The 16,978-nt window shown below is 31.5% G+C and overlaps 1 protein-coding gene across 2 annotated transcripts in view; it reads right to left on the bottom strand.

Moving 5' to 3' along the window:
• Positions 1-788: 788 nt before the first annotated feature.
• Dnajb14 (DnaJ heat shock protein family (Hsp40) member B14) overlaps positions 789-16,978 on the bottom strand; it is a 45,737-nt gene continuing 29,547 nt past the window's right edge. For both annotated transcript variants that reach the window (XM_026398128.2, XM_077803422.1), the window contains exons 4-8: positions 12,595-12,780; positions 10,632-10,726; positions 9,608-9,717; positions 8,501-8,673; positions 789-5,361 (exon numbers count right to left, since the gene is read on the bottom strand). In XM_026398128.2, the coding sequence (XP_026253913.1) occupies positions 5,237-5,361; positions 8,501-8,673; positions 9,608-9,717; positions 10,632-10,726; positions 12,595-12,780 (689 nt within the window). In that variant the 3' untranslated portion in view covers positions 789-5,236. The remainder of the gene's footprint in view (positions 5,362-8,500; positions 8,674-9,607; positions 9,718-10,631; positions 10,727-12,594; positions 12,781-16,978) is intronic.

Here is a 16,978-nt window from a genome sequence, read left to right on the forward strand (position 1 = left end):
TCACCATGGCTGGTCTTAATGAAAATCCAGTCCCTTATTTTAATTCTCTCTCTTACCCGGGAATCCTTATGTTATAATCATGTATTTGTTTTCACTTCTGAAGTTTCTATGACTTTACCAGCTTAGTATACACTCCGCCTGAAATACTTCTCTAGCATTCACCTCACTCCTACTTACTTCACATTTTGTGTCAGTTGAAGCTCACTTCCTCAGAAGAACTTTTCCTGATACTCCCAGAATAGTTTAGGTCATGCATGCTGGCATTTTATCTTGTAATTTTGTATCACATTTATCAAAATTATAACTATTTACTTGACACTTATTTTCTTTGCTACGTATAAATCTCATGAGAGTCTTTGTCCAGTCTTTCATATGAGTCATGTCCAATGATTAATTCCTTGCACCCAGCTGATTACCTGGGATATAGCAGGCATTCATAATTTATGGCTGAATAAAATAATGAGCATATTATGAGGCTGAGACAGGAGGATCATGAGTTTAAAGCCAGCCTCAGCAACTTAGTGAGGTCCCAAGCAATTCAGTGAGACAGACCCTGTCTCTAAATAAAAGACAAAAAAGAGCTGGGGATGTGACTCAGTGATTTAGTGACCCTGGGTTCAATCCCCAGTACAAAAAAAAAAAAAAGTATAAAACATAATAAAAATGAATCTTTACAGTGAGAACAAACCTTTTTATTAATATATTGAGATAAACTACAGAGACTAAAAGACAAAAAATTCATCATAAATCATTCAGTAGAACATTCATTAAAAATCAAATGCATTTTAACAGTTCTCACACAGAAAATTTTATTTTATAGAAGTCTGATATAACATTAAATATTTTACAAATCAGACATTTCATCTAATTATATAATCTTGAATGCACTACAAATAAAGTAATATCTCCTTTACCAATTTCACTTCACTCAACTTACATAAGGCTTCCATTAAAAATTCCATCAAACCTTGAAAATTACCTGTAGCTTTTTAAAACAAACTAAAACTAAACTTTAAATAAGAAAGTCTTATGTAGCAATCTAAAAATCAAAACAAAGCAAAAAAGGTAAGAAGCATTTCTTAATATAAATTACAAAATATCAATTACATTTCTTATTATAGTCATCCAATCTCACAAACAATTCATTTTCAAAGCAATGATTAAAATACTCCAAAGTCACTGAAAATGTTTACTATTTTAATGGTGCTCTTAAATGACAAAGTAGAATATCAGAACATATAGAATCTTGTGAAGTAAATGAGACCCGTATTCATGCCAGCTGTCCATCTGCTATGCAGTTACTAGACATCTTGGCAACTAATCATCCCAATTTTTAATCACTGACTAAATTAAGATACTTTAAGAAACACTTCTTACCTTTATATATTTCCAGATTGCTAGATTTAGAAAGATAGAATTATATTTGAAGTATGGGCCTTACAGTAGGAATTTGCATTAAAATATGAAAAAGATCAACTGAAAGAATTTACACCAATGAAATTCTGTGGACTGATTTTCAAATTTAGAAATATGAATATCCACTGCTAATGGAAGCCCTGCTATGTGCAAATGTAGTGTGGTATATATATTATTAAACAATCACACATCTGAGGTATTAGCTGGAAGAAAATATATATATACTTATACAGGTACACATCCACAGAATATTCACAAATCTATTGGCCCCAACACCAGCAGATAATCAAATTAAATGAAAAGGAATCACATACCAACAAGAAAAAGGAATTTACTTTTAAAAAATGTGGTTACATAATCCTTAATATAAGGAGTATGTTTTGAGGAATTATCTATTTAATAGTCATGAACCAAAAAGGAAGCCTAAATTCTAGGACTGTGTTGCCTGCCAGATTATTAAAGGGGCATGCAAGAATGAAAAGCCTCATTTTAGCCATAACTGAAAATCTGAATTCAGGAAAATTTGAAAGTTATTGCCAGACTGCTCCTTTCTCTTTCATTAATTGACAGAGAATTTTATGTATTTTTGATGAGGCAGTAGCCCAACACAGCCAAAAGACAAGGTTTTCAGCTATTTAGTGAAGATTAAAATTCAGATTTGTTATTCATTTCACTAGTTGTTCAGATGAGAAAAAATGTTATGAATTCCCTTTCAGTTTGCTTCACTTGGATGAAGATGGGTAAGTAATACAGGTAGTAGTGAACCCAAGCTTCACATGCAGAAGCTAAGTAAATGTACACATTCTTCTCTTTTTAACCATTTGGTCCCTTGTAATAATACTTGTTTAACTGGAAAGATGGTTCCTTTGGTCCTCAGGTCATTGAGAAATATTTCATTGCCTTCACAAGGTATGAGTTTTTTTTTTTTAAATCAAACATAAGAATACAATAAGTAATATTAAATATCTGCAATTTAAATCATTACAGATCATCAGAAGGGAAATCAAATAATCATTTCTTTTTATTTTACATACTAGTGTAAAAGATTGAACAGGAAGAAAAATTAATCATGAAAGTGCAATTAAAGGTAAAGACTAGCATTCCATAGTCCTGTTCCTATGAACACCTGAGCTGACACAAAAGTAAAGTCCTTTAATGTGTTAACATAAAATGCCTTAAAGATTTTACTTTTCTCTACAAAACCTTTATAAATCATAAAGAAACATGTAACAATTATGAAACAAATAATTAAAAATTCCAATATAATCTGTTCCCCAAATCAGTTATATTCACTTAGATTATTAGATAAATAACTGGAAATTTCTCATTATTGAGAATTCAGTTGTCTTATTTGATCAAAGTAAGTTCTAAAACTTACAAATGACTAAAGACTAGCACCGATCTGAGAACTAAGGAAGCCAAAAAGAAGAGGAATGATACTATTTCCTTTTCCTCAAACCCTCACAAGGACAGTAGTGCATAAAAAGGAATAAAAAATGTTTGCTGCCAAACTTCCAAAATGTCAGCTAAAGAAGCTAGTTAATAAGCAAAATCAAAGGGCTTTTAGGTGATGATTAAAATGATCAAATCAAATTATTTTAAAGCTCTAGCTAAAAAAAGATGGCAGAATACTGGGAGTTTTATCATAAAGGAATAAGAAACATGAAAATCTGAAATCTCAAGATATCTAAAATTTTGGTTTTAAAGATTAACCCAAAATTTTAAGTACTTATTAGGTCTTTATACCATGATATAGGTAATATTAGGGACTCAATCTTTACTTACATACCTTATATGTAGCTTAAATTGTCAGGCACTCTATAATCATTTTCCACAGTTGATTTGAAAATTTAATTTTTAAACACATTTCCCCTAACAGATTATCAAATAGAATGTAGCAATAAACCTGAAATATAATACTGTCTGAAAGTCATGTATAACTTTATGATGTAAAACTTAATTTGATAACTTCACCTATCCCCTCAAAGCAGGGATTTAAGGAAATAAATTAGTCAATAAGAAGTATCAATTACAATAGTGTAAATTTTACATTAACACTGGAAAAATAAAGGTGAAATTTTTTTCATTAAAATTTTTATAAATGTCTGATACATATGAGCTTTCAAAGGTACTTAGGATGACTTTTTTTCTTTACTCATTCTACATGCTCAAAAAATACTTAAAATTATATATATATATTTTTAAAGCACTGTTTTTGTTTTTTTTTAAAGGTCACATCTTTTAAGCAAGTTGTGTAAGTTGTCCAGGTTTCCTAGGACAGCATGTTTAGTTTAATGTACTGATTTAATTAGGCATTATCTATTGATTCACCTGGAAAAGGGGAAACAAGAACATTTTTAAGAGAATATCATTTTAGTGATTTTATTTAACAAATGTCATAAATCAAACATACCCAGAAAAAAAGAAATCCTTAAATAAAAGAACAAAGCCACTCATTCTAGTATTCTCTCACTCACAAAAAAACTACCCAAAACTGTTCATGTTCCCTTAACTGAGTACGAAAAAGCATCAAAATATTATACCAAGACTAGAAATCAAAATAGTTTCATATTCAATATATAGGCACCAAAAACTTCAATTTCCAGCTGTTTTTTCTCTAACTTGTATTATGGATTTAATTACAAGGAGCTTATTCCTACATAATTAATTACTCAATGGTTAGAGTAGATTTTAGCTCAGAATTTCTTAAGGATGACTTGCTATAAATCACTATTCTACCTGCTACTGTATTTCTGCCCACTGTTGCATGTGGCCATAAAGATCATGCTCTGATCAAATAAGTGAATTGTGATCTACTTACATGTTTCAGAGTTGGCAATAGGGTTAAAAGGCACAAGGCTATAATTTGGTAGTAATTTTTCTTACTACTTATTTGTAGAATTCACTGACTTTTGGATCCTGCATTTTTAAATGATTACTAAGAAACTTAAGTTTCCATAGGGGGAAAATTAGGTGAGTTCTCTCCATAAATTTTAGCAGCCTTCAAAGACATACAAACGAACAGTTGGGGCCTTTTAATTACTGGACTTGCAAATGGCATAACTGCAATTTACTGTTGAAGACCCTTTTAATTTAATATTTATAGCCATTTCCTCATATTTTCTTTAAAATCTATCAGCACAGCATTTCATTTCTATGCATGGATTAGCAATTCAGAAAACTAAATAGCAAACTGATACATTATACCAGTTCATTTATCTCAATACATATTTTGGAATATAATGGCAATATTAAAAATATCAGTTCCCTCTAAGCTGATAATGCTATATAAGATTTTACATAAAGTTAAATAGTTTTTGTTTTCTTTCTTTCTGAAAAAGTTTCATTGTTTAAACTCCACATACTCAACACCTGACAGGGAAAAGTTGTGTCATATAACATTTATTCCTCCAACTTAAAGGAAGTGTCTTATGGAGCTAAACACTAAAAGAATTTAAATAAAAGGCAATAATCTGTATGTACACAAAATGATCATTCCATAAATATTTACATGAGGGAAAAGGTAGAGAATCACTAAAACTGAATTGCTACAGGTATGAGAATCCTTTCTCAAGACATATTTAGTTAGGAATCATATAAGTTTTTAAGATGAAAATAATTGCAGAAACATAAATATTAATTTTAGTTGTAATTTCTTACTATTTAAAGGAACCAATAGGTCATAAACAGCCCAAGATTTCAGGAACCAACTATTCAGTTCAGTTTTTAATATCAAATCTTTTTCTTCAGCTCTCATGATGAAATTAAATTTACAGAAGAGATAAAGAGCACGCTGAAAGGTATAAATAAAAATTCCAGTTCATCCTCCTTTATAAAGGCTAGTCAGCCGCTCCAGTTCTTTACAGTTGTCCATGCTCAAGGCATCTGCCTTCCTTCGGAGTCGATCATCGCGGTATACTTTTGCTGCATACTGCATATCTGTTTCTGTTAACAAAGAAAATATTTTGCTAATTAAATAAACAATTCACATCAATTGCATAAATTCAAATCATGCTTCATAGAAACCTTCAATACACTTCTATTAGCTTTTTTTAAAAATAAATACAAGTTCTATTTTTAAAAGCCATTTTAGTAGATAAAATTTTCTCTAAGAAATGACAATTTTACCTAAAGACTAGCATGTAAAAGAAAAGAAACAAGAATAGAAACCTTGTCAACTCATGTCAGAACACTTTACCCTCACTCCTAAACCCAAGTATTTTTTTTTTAAATCCTGCTCTGAAGCATCATCTTTGCCTTTTATCCCCAAAATATCATATGCTATTCAATACTAATGATTGTTCTTGCTGTGATGTTTTTGTTACGGTTTCGGATAATCTTAAAATTTAAGTAAAAAAACTAAAATCTTGCTCTTAGTTTACTCAAACAAATATATAATGTTACTGATGCAACAGAGGAAAAATGCTATTGTTACATGAGCATAATACTGATAGACAACATAAGCACTTCTGAGGTTTCCTCCAGTGAGTGAGTAGCACAGTTACTAACAGGAAATACATGGACTACAAATGAAAATTATCAGTTAAGTTACTCTCAGTCCTTCCATTGTTTATTAATACTGCTAAAGGATGGGAGAACTTAGAGCTATGTTAATTTTTTAAAAAAATAAGTCACTTTGTAGAAAAAAGTGGCCAAGTAGAGGCTACCTGGTCAGAACCACATTTCAAATATACTCACTGGTAAAAGTGTAGTATTTCATATGTAATAATCTCCAGAAACAAACTTTATTCAATCAACTGGGCTAAGAATTATTGTTCAAATAATATTACTCTATACCTTTTACTTACACATAATAATGTACTTATAAAAGTCATTTGCTGATAACTCTTCCCAAAACTTAAGAATTGTTAAACCAAAGTTTACATTGCTAATGAATGACAGAGTCTAGATTCAAATACAAATCTCCAACTTCTATACTAACATTCTTTTCATCAGAACATTTCAAATTATTGCTTGTATAAAACATATATTTTTCAATTTATATATTAGAGAAGTGACTCTGAAACAGCGGGAAAAAACTGGCAAAAGAATATCTGTTGGCCAAAATGGTTTTGATGACTTAATTTATAAAACTACTTTCAGGGCTGAGTGTAGCCCAGTGGTACAGAACTTCCCTAAATGTATTAGGCCCTGAATTTGATCCCCAGTACTTCAATGAAACAACAACAACAAAAAGATAATTCCTTCTAATCAATGAAGGAGCATTCAATTAATGAACTGAGCTCTTCCCATTTTCATCATCATTCAAAGCCCCAAACTTACAAATGTACTGAATTTCAGTTTTATTTTGAAAAAATCTCAAACCAACACAAAAGAATAGTACAGCAAATATCTGATACTATCATATTGGACCAATTTTTCAGAGTTTTAATCTTTCTCTCTACGATAAAGGCTTTAATCTTTCTCTCTACGATAAAGGCTGTTGTTAACTGTTCTTGTGGCCTTTTTGCAGAACTACTGAGAATATAATGCCGATATTATACAATATTTCATTCTTACACTTCAGCATTTTTCTGCCTAAACCAGAGCATTCTCTTATATAGATACAATATAATTATCAAATTCAGGACTTTAACTGATACACTACCATTATCTAATATATTATCCATACTCAAATATTACCAGTTGTACCAATAATGTCCTTTTTAGGTACCTCTCCCCAACTAGGATCCAATCTCTCTAGTGATGTCTTTTAGCTGTGATGTCTCTCTAGTCTTCTTAAGCTTCAAAGAGCTCTGTCTTTTCTGTTTGTTTGTTTGTTTGTTTGTTTTTCCTGAGTGCTGGGGTGGAACTCAGGGGCATTTTATCACTGAGTACATCCCTATTCCTTTTTATTTATAGTTTGAGACAGGGTCTTGCTAAATTGCTGAGGCTGGCCTCCAACTTAAAATACTCCTGCCTCAGCCACCATGCCCAGCACAAAGAGCTTTGTCTTTTATTTCATTGACAGTTTTTAATAAGAAAGCTGCTTTGTATTTGAATAGCATTAAAAACATTGAATTAAACTTCCAGTAGAAAATTTAACAAACACATATAAATGCATACCATATAACTGCAGACAACTTGGTTAATGGACAGAATATGGGCTGAAGGATCCTATTAATACTGATCCTGCCAGAGTGCTAACAGATTAAACTAGATTAAGTCAAGCAAAAACACTTAGAATACTATGAAATAAACAATAATAGGGGCTGAGGATGTGGCTCAAGCCGTAGCGCGCTTGCCTGGCATGCGTGCGGCCCGGGTTCGATCCTCAGCACCACATTCAAACAATGATGTTGTGTCTGCCGAAAACTAAAAAAGTAAATATTAAAAAATTCTCAAAAAAAAAACCAATAATAAAATATTGAATACCTATGGGTAACAAGACATTATGCTGAGTGCTTACTATAGATTATCTGTTCTCAAAAAGGTTAACTGAAATTTAAATAATTTGGTATATATAATATTGTTAGAGCCAGTTATTTTGTGAGGCAATCCCAGAACTGGCACTTTAATTACGATATTCACTTTTTTGACCAAATATTTATTGATAACAACAATAACACAAGTACCACTAAGTCCTTACTATTAACCAATTACTGGGTTACTGGATAACCACATGTATATAAAACACAATACAGTCATCCCTCAGTATCCATGTTACATTGGCTCTAGGGCCCCCCCAGATATCCAGATATAAAATGGCACAGTGTTTGAATAAAACCTATGCACATCCTCCTTTATACTGATATTAGGCATTATAAGCACACTACTTATAATGCCTAATATGATAGAAATGCTGTCATTAGTTAGTTATATTGAATTGTTTGGAGAATAACAAGAAATAAAGGCTATACAAGTTTAGGATAGACAGTTTTACCCTTGAATATTTTGATGGATGACTGATTAAATCCACAGATAAGAAACCCTCCACAATAAGGTACTGACTATATTTCATCTAAGTACTGAGCACAGATAAGGTCCCAGGTAATTCCAGAACATTCCTTGAATAGGGAAATCTACAGTGATCAATTCCAAAGACTGAATAAGTTTAAAAATATTAAACATTTCACAAACTTACTTTGCTGTCTTTCTTTCCAGCAATTATTTCGAATATTAGTCACATAATCTTCTTCTACACTCTTTTCTACTTTTTGTAATAACATTCCTTTATATTCATTTTTAAAGTCCTTGTTGACATAGTAAACAACGCCCAGATTTTCTGTTTGCATTTTAATGGTTTGCCCTGATCCACTGTAAAAGAGATGATGATTGTTATTTTAATTAAAATTAGACATACTAATATACTACTATAAAATGAGGTAATAAAAATTATTAAAAAGTTAATATTAGTAATATTATACATTTTCTCAAATTACTTAAAACTGATTTCATGTTATAAAAAAGTAGCCACACTTTTTTTTTTTTTGGTACTGGAGATTGAACTCAGGGGCACTCAACCACTGAGCCACATCCCCAGCCCTTTTTATTGTTTGTTTTGAGACAGGATCTCACTAAGTTGCTTAAGGCCTAGCTAAGTTTCTAAAGCTAGCCTTGAACTTCTGATCCTCCTCCCTCAGCCTCTCCAGTCACTGGGATTACAGGCATACACCACCATGCCCAGCAAGTAACCACACTTTTAATGTAATATGCTCTAATAAAGTCCTCTCAATTTTTAGTTAATAAAAGTCTTGTACGTAAGAAATGATAAGTTATTTTAAGATCAATCTTGATTCTAATACTGTAGAATCACTGCCAATATGATTCCTTTATACTCAGTATTTTATATTAAAGTTGTCTAGAATTGATGTTGTATTAAATTTCCCTTATGTACTGACCTCTTAAAATCATTTTCCCCTTAATGACACAAATCTATATAAGATCAATTATTATATTTTTATCTTTATGGTATTCTTGATTTTCAGTTTTTGTCCCTAATACCAACATATTTCCTACCACATTAAATTCAAGTTCAAATATATAGAGCACTGTCCTTATTTACAAGTGGAACAGAAACGTAAATGACATCATACAAATTTATCACATATATAGCTATTTTAAAAATCAGATATTTTAATATTTAATACACTTGTAATAACAGATTTGGCACTTTAAAAGAGCAAAGGAAGGCCCTTTAAAGGAAGGGGGATAAGACAGCAACAATAATTTTTTATAAAACTTTACTTACGATCTGGGATATAAGGAATAAGGAGGATTGGAGACCATCAATTGGCTTAATAATGACACAAGGATCAATACGATAATGGGCATCAGCTGGATAAACACAGAAAAACCTCCCTATAAAAAACCATAAAAGAATAACAAATTATAATATAACTGTAGTGGCCAATTATCCAATAGTTGTTATACATAATTAAGAGGAAGAAAGGACATTTGAGATCATTCAGTATAATACTTTCAAATCTGCTGATTAGATTCTTGAAATTGTAACTTTCCAGGAACATCATCAAGAGATAGTGATTTGAAAAACACTAACAGAATCTGATCTCACTTTATAGATAACAAAGTCCTTATCTCTCTCACACACATACAATAGAGATTACCAATGTGCTAAGGATTGCAAAATATTTTACCCTGGATGTGGGGGTTAAGGATAGAAATTGATGAGTGGCAGAGCTGGGGCATAGGCATTTCAGTTTCTGTTCTAGTGCCCTTTCTGTTTACCTTTCCAACTTGTGACCTAATTGTTATAGGCAATTAGGCATAACTGCATTACAGAGTAAAGCAAAGTTCCTTCTAATTTAAGTATTTTTCAGGATGAATTCTAAATTTATTAGAACCAATAACAAATAGTTATCTTCAAAACATGTATGTTACATTTGTATCCTCTTTAGAATCACAGAACACCAATCTGAAGGGGTTATATTGCCTTAACAACCAATATCATTACCTCCACCCCTGTTCCTACAATATCACAAAAGGACTGGGGACATAGCTCAGGTGGTACAGTGCTTGCCTCACATGCACAAGCCCCTGGGTTCAATCCCCAGCACCACAAACAAACAAACAAAAAACACATGAAAAAATATCACAAAGGGATTTTCTAGTCTCTATTGAACACTTTTGGTTGAAAAAAATATATTACTTCCTAAAACATCTTGCCCTATATTTTAGATAACTCTAATTGCTTTTCCTAAGCTGAAATTTGCTGAATGAATATTTTTTGATTTTTAATCATATCATAAACATACGTCTCCTCTCTCTTCTTCTCTTTCATGTCCACTATGTCGATGCTGATGTTGATGACTATAACCAGCTCGGCCATTTGAAAATGAATGTACACTACCTAGAAAATTAAAACCAAGGTTAAATTAGGGAGAGCAAATATGATAAAAAAAATTACATTGTCCTTTACATATATTAATTAATAGGTGTTTATCTTGAGCAATGAATGCTTACTGCCCTCTTTTCTTGTGAGTGAGGTATGGATAGAAACAGGAATAATTCTTTCCCAACTCTGCCTCCTTTAAAGTAAGGCTGAAGTTTCTTACTTATGAAATATATTCTACATATCTAGAAAACTTTTATTATATAGTTGGTTATTTTTACAAATCTTGGATCCTTACTCAGAAACTTTGATTTCTGTATTTAAATGAATCACAAACACCTCTAGAAATCAAAATATAGCACTCTGAATATTTTTTTAAAAAAGCTATTTAATATTCCATAGAATGTGTGACATAACTTACTCAAAAATTTTCTTGCTGACAGATATCAAATTGTTTTTAAATACGGCGATGAACCAAAATTGGCTATTACTGACAAATTTGGCAAATTAAGCTATGTTGTAACTAGCAAGGAACTGCAAATTAACTACCAAAAACATTCACAAAGGCCTGAAAGATTTCTGATTGTTCACAGCATATTTTCAGTCAAAATTATTAGTTTTAATAATTTTTCAGTAAAAGAAATTATGTATTCAAATATGTCAAAATAAGTTACATTCTTAATTAATGTATATTTATACATCCTCTTTTCTTCAAGGACACTTTGCAAAAATGTCCTATCAATAATGATAATCTTTCTCACTAATATTCAGAAGACCACCATGCCAAATTATACTGCTTGTTCATAAAAGATTATCCTGTTTTTGAATAGGATGTTTAACTCAACACATTAAGTAAATGCTGTAAATAAGCCTGGAGCTATAATTTTAACTATCTTAGAGGAGATACTCTCAGGGCTGGGGATATAGCTCAGCTGGTAGAGTGCTTGCCTCCTAGGATTCAAACCCCAGTACCACACACACACAAAAAAGAGATACTCTCAAAGAAAATTAATTTCCACATAAAAACTCATAATAAATGTAAGCAGAGTTCACTATTACTTATGTTAGCACTGTAAAATCTATTCATTTAGTGGTCACTACAATATTTCATTTTGATAGCCTAGTTTAAGTTATTATTTCTATCCTAATGTTAAAACAAACAAACATGAGTCAGGCATAGTGGTACACACTTATAATCTCATCTACTGGGGAGGCTGAACAGGAGGTTCCCAGTTTTGAGGTCAGTCTGGGCAATTTAGTGAGACCTCATCTCAGGAAAAAAAAAAAAAGAGGAAAAAGAAAAGAAAAAGGCAGGAGGAAGAGTGTAGCTCAGTGGTAGAGTACTTGCCTATCATTCACAAGGCCCTGAGTTCAATGCCCAGTACTGGGGGTGGATGGGGAGGAGGCAGCAAACACTTTTATGTATAAAATGTGATACAACTTTCTACTATTTCATTGGAAATACCTCAATATATACATCCAAATTAGCAAATTTATAATTTCCTTAATAAAATATTTAGAAAGTTCTCCAGAGAACCACTGCCAAATAGTTATCCAGGCTATAGGATACATCTCATAACTATAACAACACTTACCTGAGACACTGCCACTAGATTTCCTGCTTCCACCCACTTCCTTCACCTTTAGATAAAATACTTTAAAATACTCTTCAACTAATTTTTTTTAATTCAAATATGTTCTAGGAAAAAGAGAGGCTATAGTAAAAGTAGTTATCCTAACATTTTTCTCCTACCTTCATGGAAAGCCATCACAGGAGTCTAGCACTATGAGAAATGCAGGGGAGAAAGCAGATAAATTTCTAAATAGCCTAATAGGAAGGATCTCTTCTTCATAAAATGTAGTATTTATAATTAATATTAATTTACCTGAAGGAAATCCACCACCAAAAAATATATTAAACAAGTCTTCTGGAGTTATATCAGCTTCACAACCTCTATGGAAATTAAATCTGCCATTGTTTTGGTGATTACATGCTTGGTCTTCACTGCCCGTGAGATCATACTGTTTTCGTTTTTCTGGATTGCTTAAAACAGCATAAGCATTTCCAATCTCTGAAAAAGGAATGAGTAAAAGTTGGTAAGCGAAGTTCTTATTTTATAAAAGACTGACCCATAAGCTACTGTCACCTTAAAAAAATTACTTTCGTGGACTGTGACTGTGGATCAGTGGAATAGTGCTCGCCTAGCATGAGTGAGGCACTGGGATCAATCCTCAGCACCACATAAAAATAAAATAAAGATACTGTGCTCACCTATAACTAAAAAATAAATATTAAAAACAATTACTTGAGCTGGGTGCGGTGGTGCATGCCTGTAATTTCAGTGGCTTGGGCAGCTGAGGCAGGAAGATCACGAGTTCAAAGCAACTTAGCAAGGCGCTAAGCAACTCAGTGAGACCATGTCTCTAAATAAAATACAAAAAACAGCTGGGGATGTTGCTCAGTGGTTAAGTGCCTCTGAGTTCAATCCCTGGAAACCCTCTAAAAATTTTCACTTGAAACTAATGAAGATTATAAAATACTAACTTTATAATTTGACAAGTATAACATTAAATTATTAAAATTAATTTTTAAAATATTTTACATTGTTTGAAATTACATATATTATTATCTTTCTTTTTTATTGTCATCTCTCAATACAACTTTTCATACTTGCCAGGCAAGTCTCCCTACTGCTTTGTAAAAAAAGGAATGACCATCTACCTTTCCTAATAATTAGAAATATCCTATTCCTAATATTTCCTAATATTCTCTAAAATCTTGTCTCTTCCTTTCTGAGTGCCCTACTAGCCATTCATCAAGATTGTTTAAGACAATAATAGCAGCAGTATTTATCATTTATGATGTAGCTATTAATTCTGCACCCCTACCTTACTGCATTATCCTTTAACAACTCCACTTTACAGATGAGAACTTTGGGTCTCAAAATGGTAAATTTGCTCAAGGCCAAATTCTTCTCAGCACAATGATATACTTTCACTACTCTATGAAACCTATACCACAAACATTTATTTTACAGTACTGCCCAGAATGAGCTATTCTTTCACTCTATTTCTGAATGATTTATCTTCCTTAAGACAGTAAACTCTGTAAGATAGGGCCTGAGTCTGTTTTTACTGCAATGTTCCAGGATCCACATACAGTCTAAATTAATTTTTGAATAATACACATAGTCCTCAGTTTTCCTATCTCATTTTGGTAATTCGTATTTATTTGTAGAGGTTTCTATGTCCCATCTCCTAATCTCAAGTCCAACAAGCAATGGTACATTAGTTATGAAAATGTATTCTTGTAGCAATTAATAAAAGTTATAATGCTACTTTCCTCTTCTCATTCTGACACTAATCATTTCATAAATGCAGCTTAATTCTTTAACTACACTATATGCCACTTGCATTAAATATGGAATATTAAAAAAATACTTTTGTGATCTATGTGGTGGCTGCTTTAGGTATTCAAAGAAAACTGATGCTCATTAGGTAGTTGGTTCGAGATAATTACAAATTACACCGAAATTAGTTACACACATATAGTCTGGAACTTTTCCTGATATGGCTTCCTAAAACTGGGATACAGAGATGATAGCTTTCAAGAGATCTGTGAACCTTGCCTGATGAAAAATTAGGTGGAAGGCCATCTACCTGAGGAGATGCTCTCAAATATCCTTCAAATCCTCAAAGAGATCTGTGACTTAGAAATGTAGCCACCACTTGTAATGTTATTTCAATGGAAACCATAATAAGAAAGCAAAATAATGTACTTACGAACAATACACAGTATTAACCCATATCTAAAAAATGAAGTGTATCTACCCATCTCTGCTAAAGTTGTACTTCCAGTAATGGTATCAGTTTTAGGATTTAACATCAATAAACTAAATTTCATAATGCTATTACTTTTGAAACTATTAATATGTAGGTAACCCAATTCTATTTTTAAAACTTCTCTTTTTAAAAAATTATTTCTAAACATTAAGATATTTAAAAGATATTTGTGAAAGTCATAATCTACACATAATTGTATCCATAAAAAATTTGCTTTATACACTGTGACCAAAGTAATTTTCTATTCATTTATTTTGTGCTATAGGCATAATCAAAAGTTTTTTTTAACAGTTCCTTATTATCTAAAGAATTAAATCCAACATTTATTTGGTGTTCAAAAGCCTTACAAAATACATTTCTACCTCACTGTCATTAATTATACCAAATGGAATAATATATAAATGGGACTGTATCATAACAATTATGTAAATAGAGCAAAACTTTTTGGAATTGTTTTTTTCAGTCAGCATACTTCTCTAGAGATTGAACTAGGATGTTCTATGTCAGTAACTTCATTCCTTTTTATTAATATAATATTTTATGGTATGAACACAGCACTGTTTGCTCAGCCATTCATCCACTGAATAACATCTGGGTTGTTTCTAGTTTTTAGCTATTGCAAATAAAATTGCTAATATACCTTTAAACGTAGGTTTATGTATACACAAATTTTTATTTCTCATTTCTGATGGTTGTTTCTTATGAAACTTCAAATCTGTTGTACAGAATGTGTCATTTTACATCCCATCAACAATGTATGAGCAATCTATTTTCTGCATACATAGAAGCATTTGGAATTGCCATTATTTTTTTTTACTTCAGCCATTACAATAAGTATACAGTGATACCTCATTTTGGTTTTACTTTGCATTTCTCTAACAGATAATGAGTGATGTTGAAAATCTTTTCATACACTTCTTTACTATGTGTATATTAGGTGAAATGTCTCCATCTCTTTTGTCCATTTTCTAGTTGAAGAATATTATTTTATTTTTGAGTGTTGGGAGTTCTTTATATATATTCAAGATACTAGAACTTCGGCAGGTATGTGCTTGGTAATTATTTTCTCTTACTTGTAGACTGTCTTTTCATCTTCTTAGTAGAGCAAACTCTTTAAAAATTCTCAAGTCCAACTGATCAACTGTTCCTTTTAAGAATTCTGCTTTTGGTGTCATCTTAAGAATTATCACTGGTCAGCCCTGGATCCTAAAGATCTATCCCCATAATTTTTTTTTTTTTGCTAAAAGTTAAAAAGTGTTGTTTTATATTTACCTTTGTGATCCACTTTGAGAAACATTTTTTGCATAAATTATGGTTTCAGTCAAGGTTATTTATTTATTTGCCTATGGATATGCAACTATTCTAAAATCAATTCTTTAAAAGGCTATTTTTCTTCCATTAAATTGCTCTTGCACCTTTGTCAAAAACCAGGATATATTTTTATGGATCTACTTCTGGACACTCTATCCTGTTCTATTAATCTATATGTCTATTTTCTTCCAGTACCACACAATTTTGGTTACTATAGATGGACCGTAAGTCCTAAAATCAGGTTCACTGATTAGTCCCACTCTTGTTCTTTCAATAAATCATTTTAGCTCTTCTGAGTCTCTATTTAAATTTTAGAATAAATATTGCTAACTGCAAAAAGGATTAAGACAGAAATTGTGATAAATCTGCATACCAACTTGGAGAAATCTGGCATGTTTTCTATGTTCAATTTTCCAATCCAGGTACATGATATTTTGCTTCATTTATTTAGGTCTTCTCTGATTTCTTTCATGAATATCATGTAGCTTTCACCATAAGTTTTACTAAATTTTCAGACAAGCATTTACTTTTTAATTAGTGATTGTGAATGTTAATGAATTTTAAATTTCAGTGTCTCCAAGTTGCTAGTATATAGAAATACAATTGATTTTTATGTTTATTTTGAATTCTACAATCTTATGAAATTCACTCTTTTTTTTTTTTTTTTTTGGTACTGGGGATTGAACCCAAGGCCTTAATGCATGCACTCTACCAACTGAGCTATATCCGCAGCCCTGAAATTCACTTTTATTAGGGGGATTTTCTGTAGATTTCTTGTAAATAGTTACAATTTTCTCTCTTACTATATCTAATCTGTAATCCTCTTATTTCTTCTTCATATCTTAATGCAATGGCTAGAAATCCCTACACTAAATTGAATATGCATAGTAAGAGGGCACATTTTTCCATCACTAAATATGTCAGCTGTAGATGTTCAGGAATTAGTCTTTATTAAATTGAGGTAGCCCCCTTCTATTCCTACTTTTCTGACAGTTTTTGTCATGAATGGGTGCTGAAATTTTTAAATAATTTTACTGCAACGAATGATATAATTGTAGGGTTTTTCCTTCCTTCTTTAGCCCATTTACACGGCGATTTTATTAATTTTTAAAATTT

This window comes from Urocitellus parryii, chromosome 10, assembly GCF_045843805.1.
Source record: "Urocitellus parryii isolate mUroPar1 chromosome 10, mUroPar1.hap1, whole genome shotgun sequence".
NCBI lineage: Eukaryota > Metazoa > Chordata > Mammalia > Rodentia > Sciuridae > Urocitellus > Urocitellus parryii.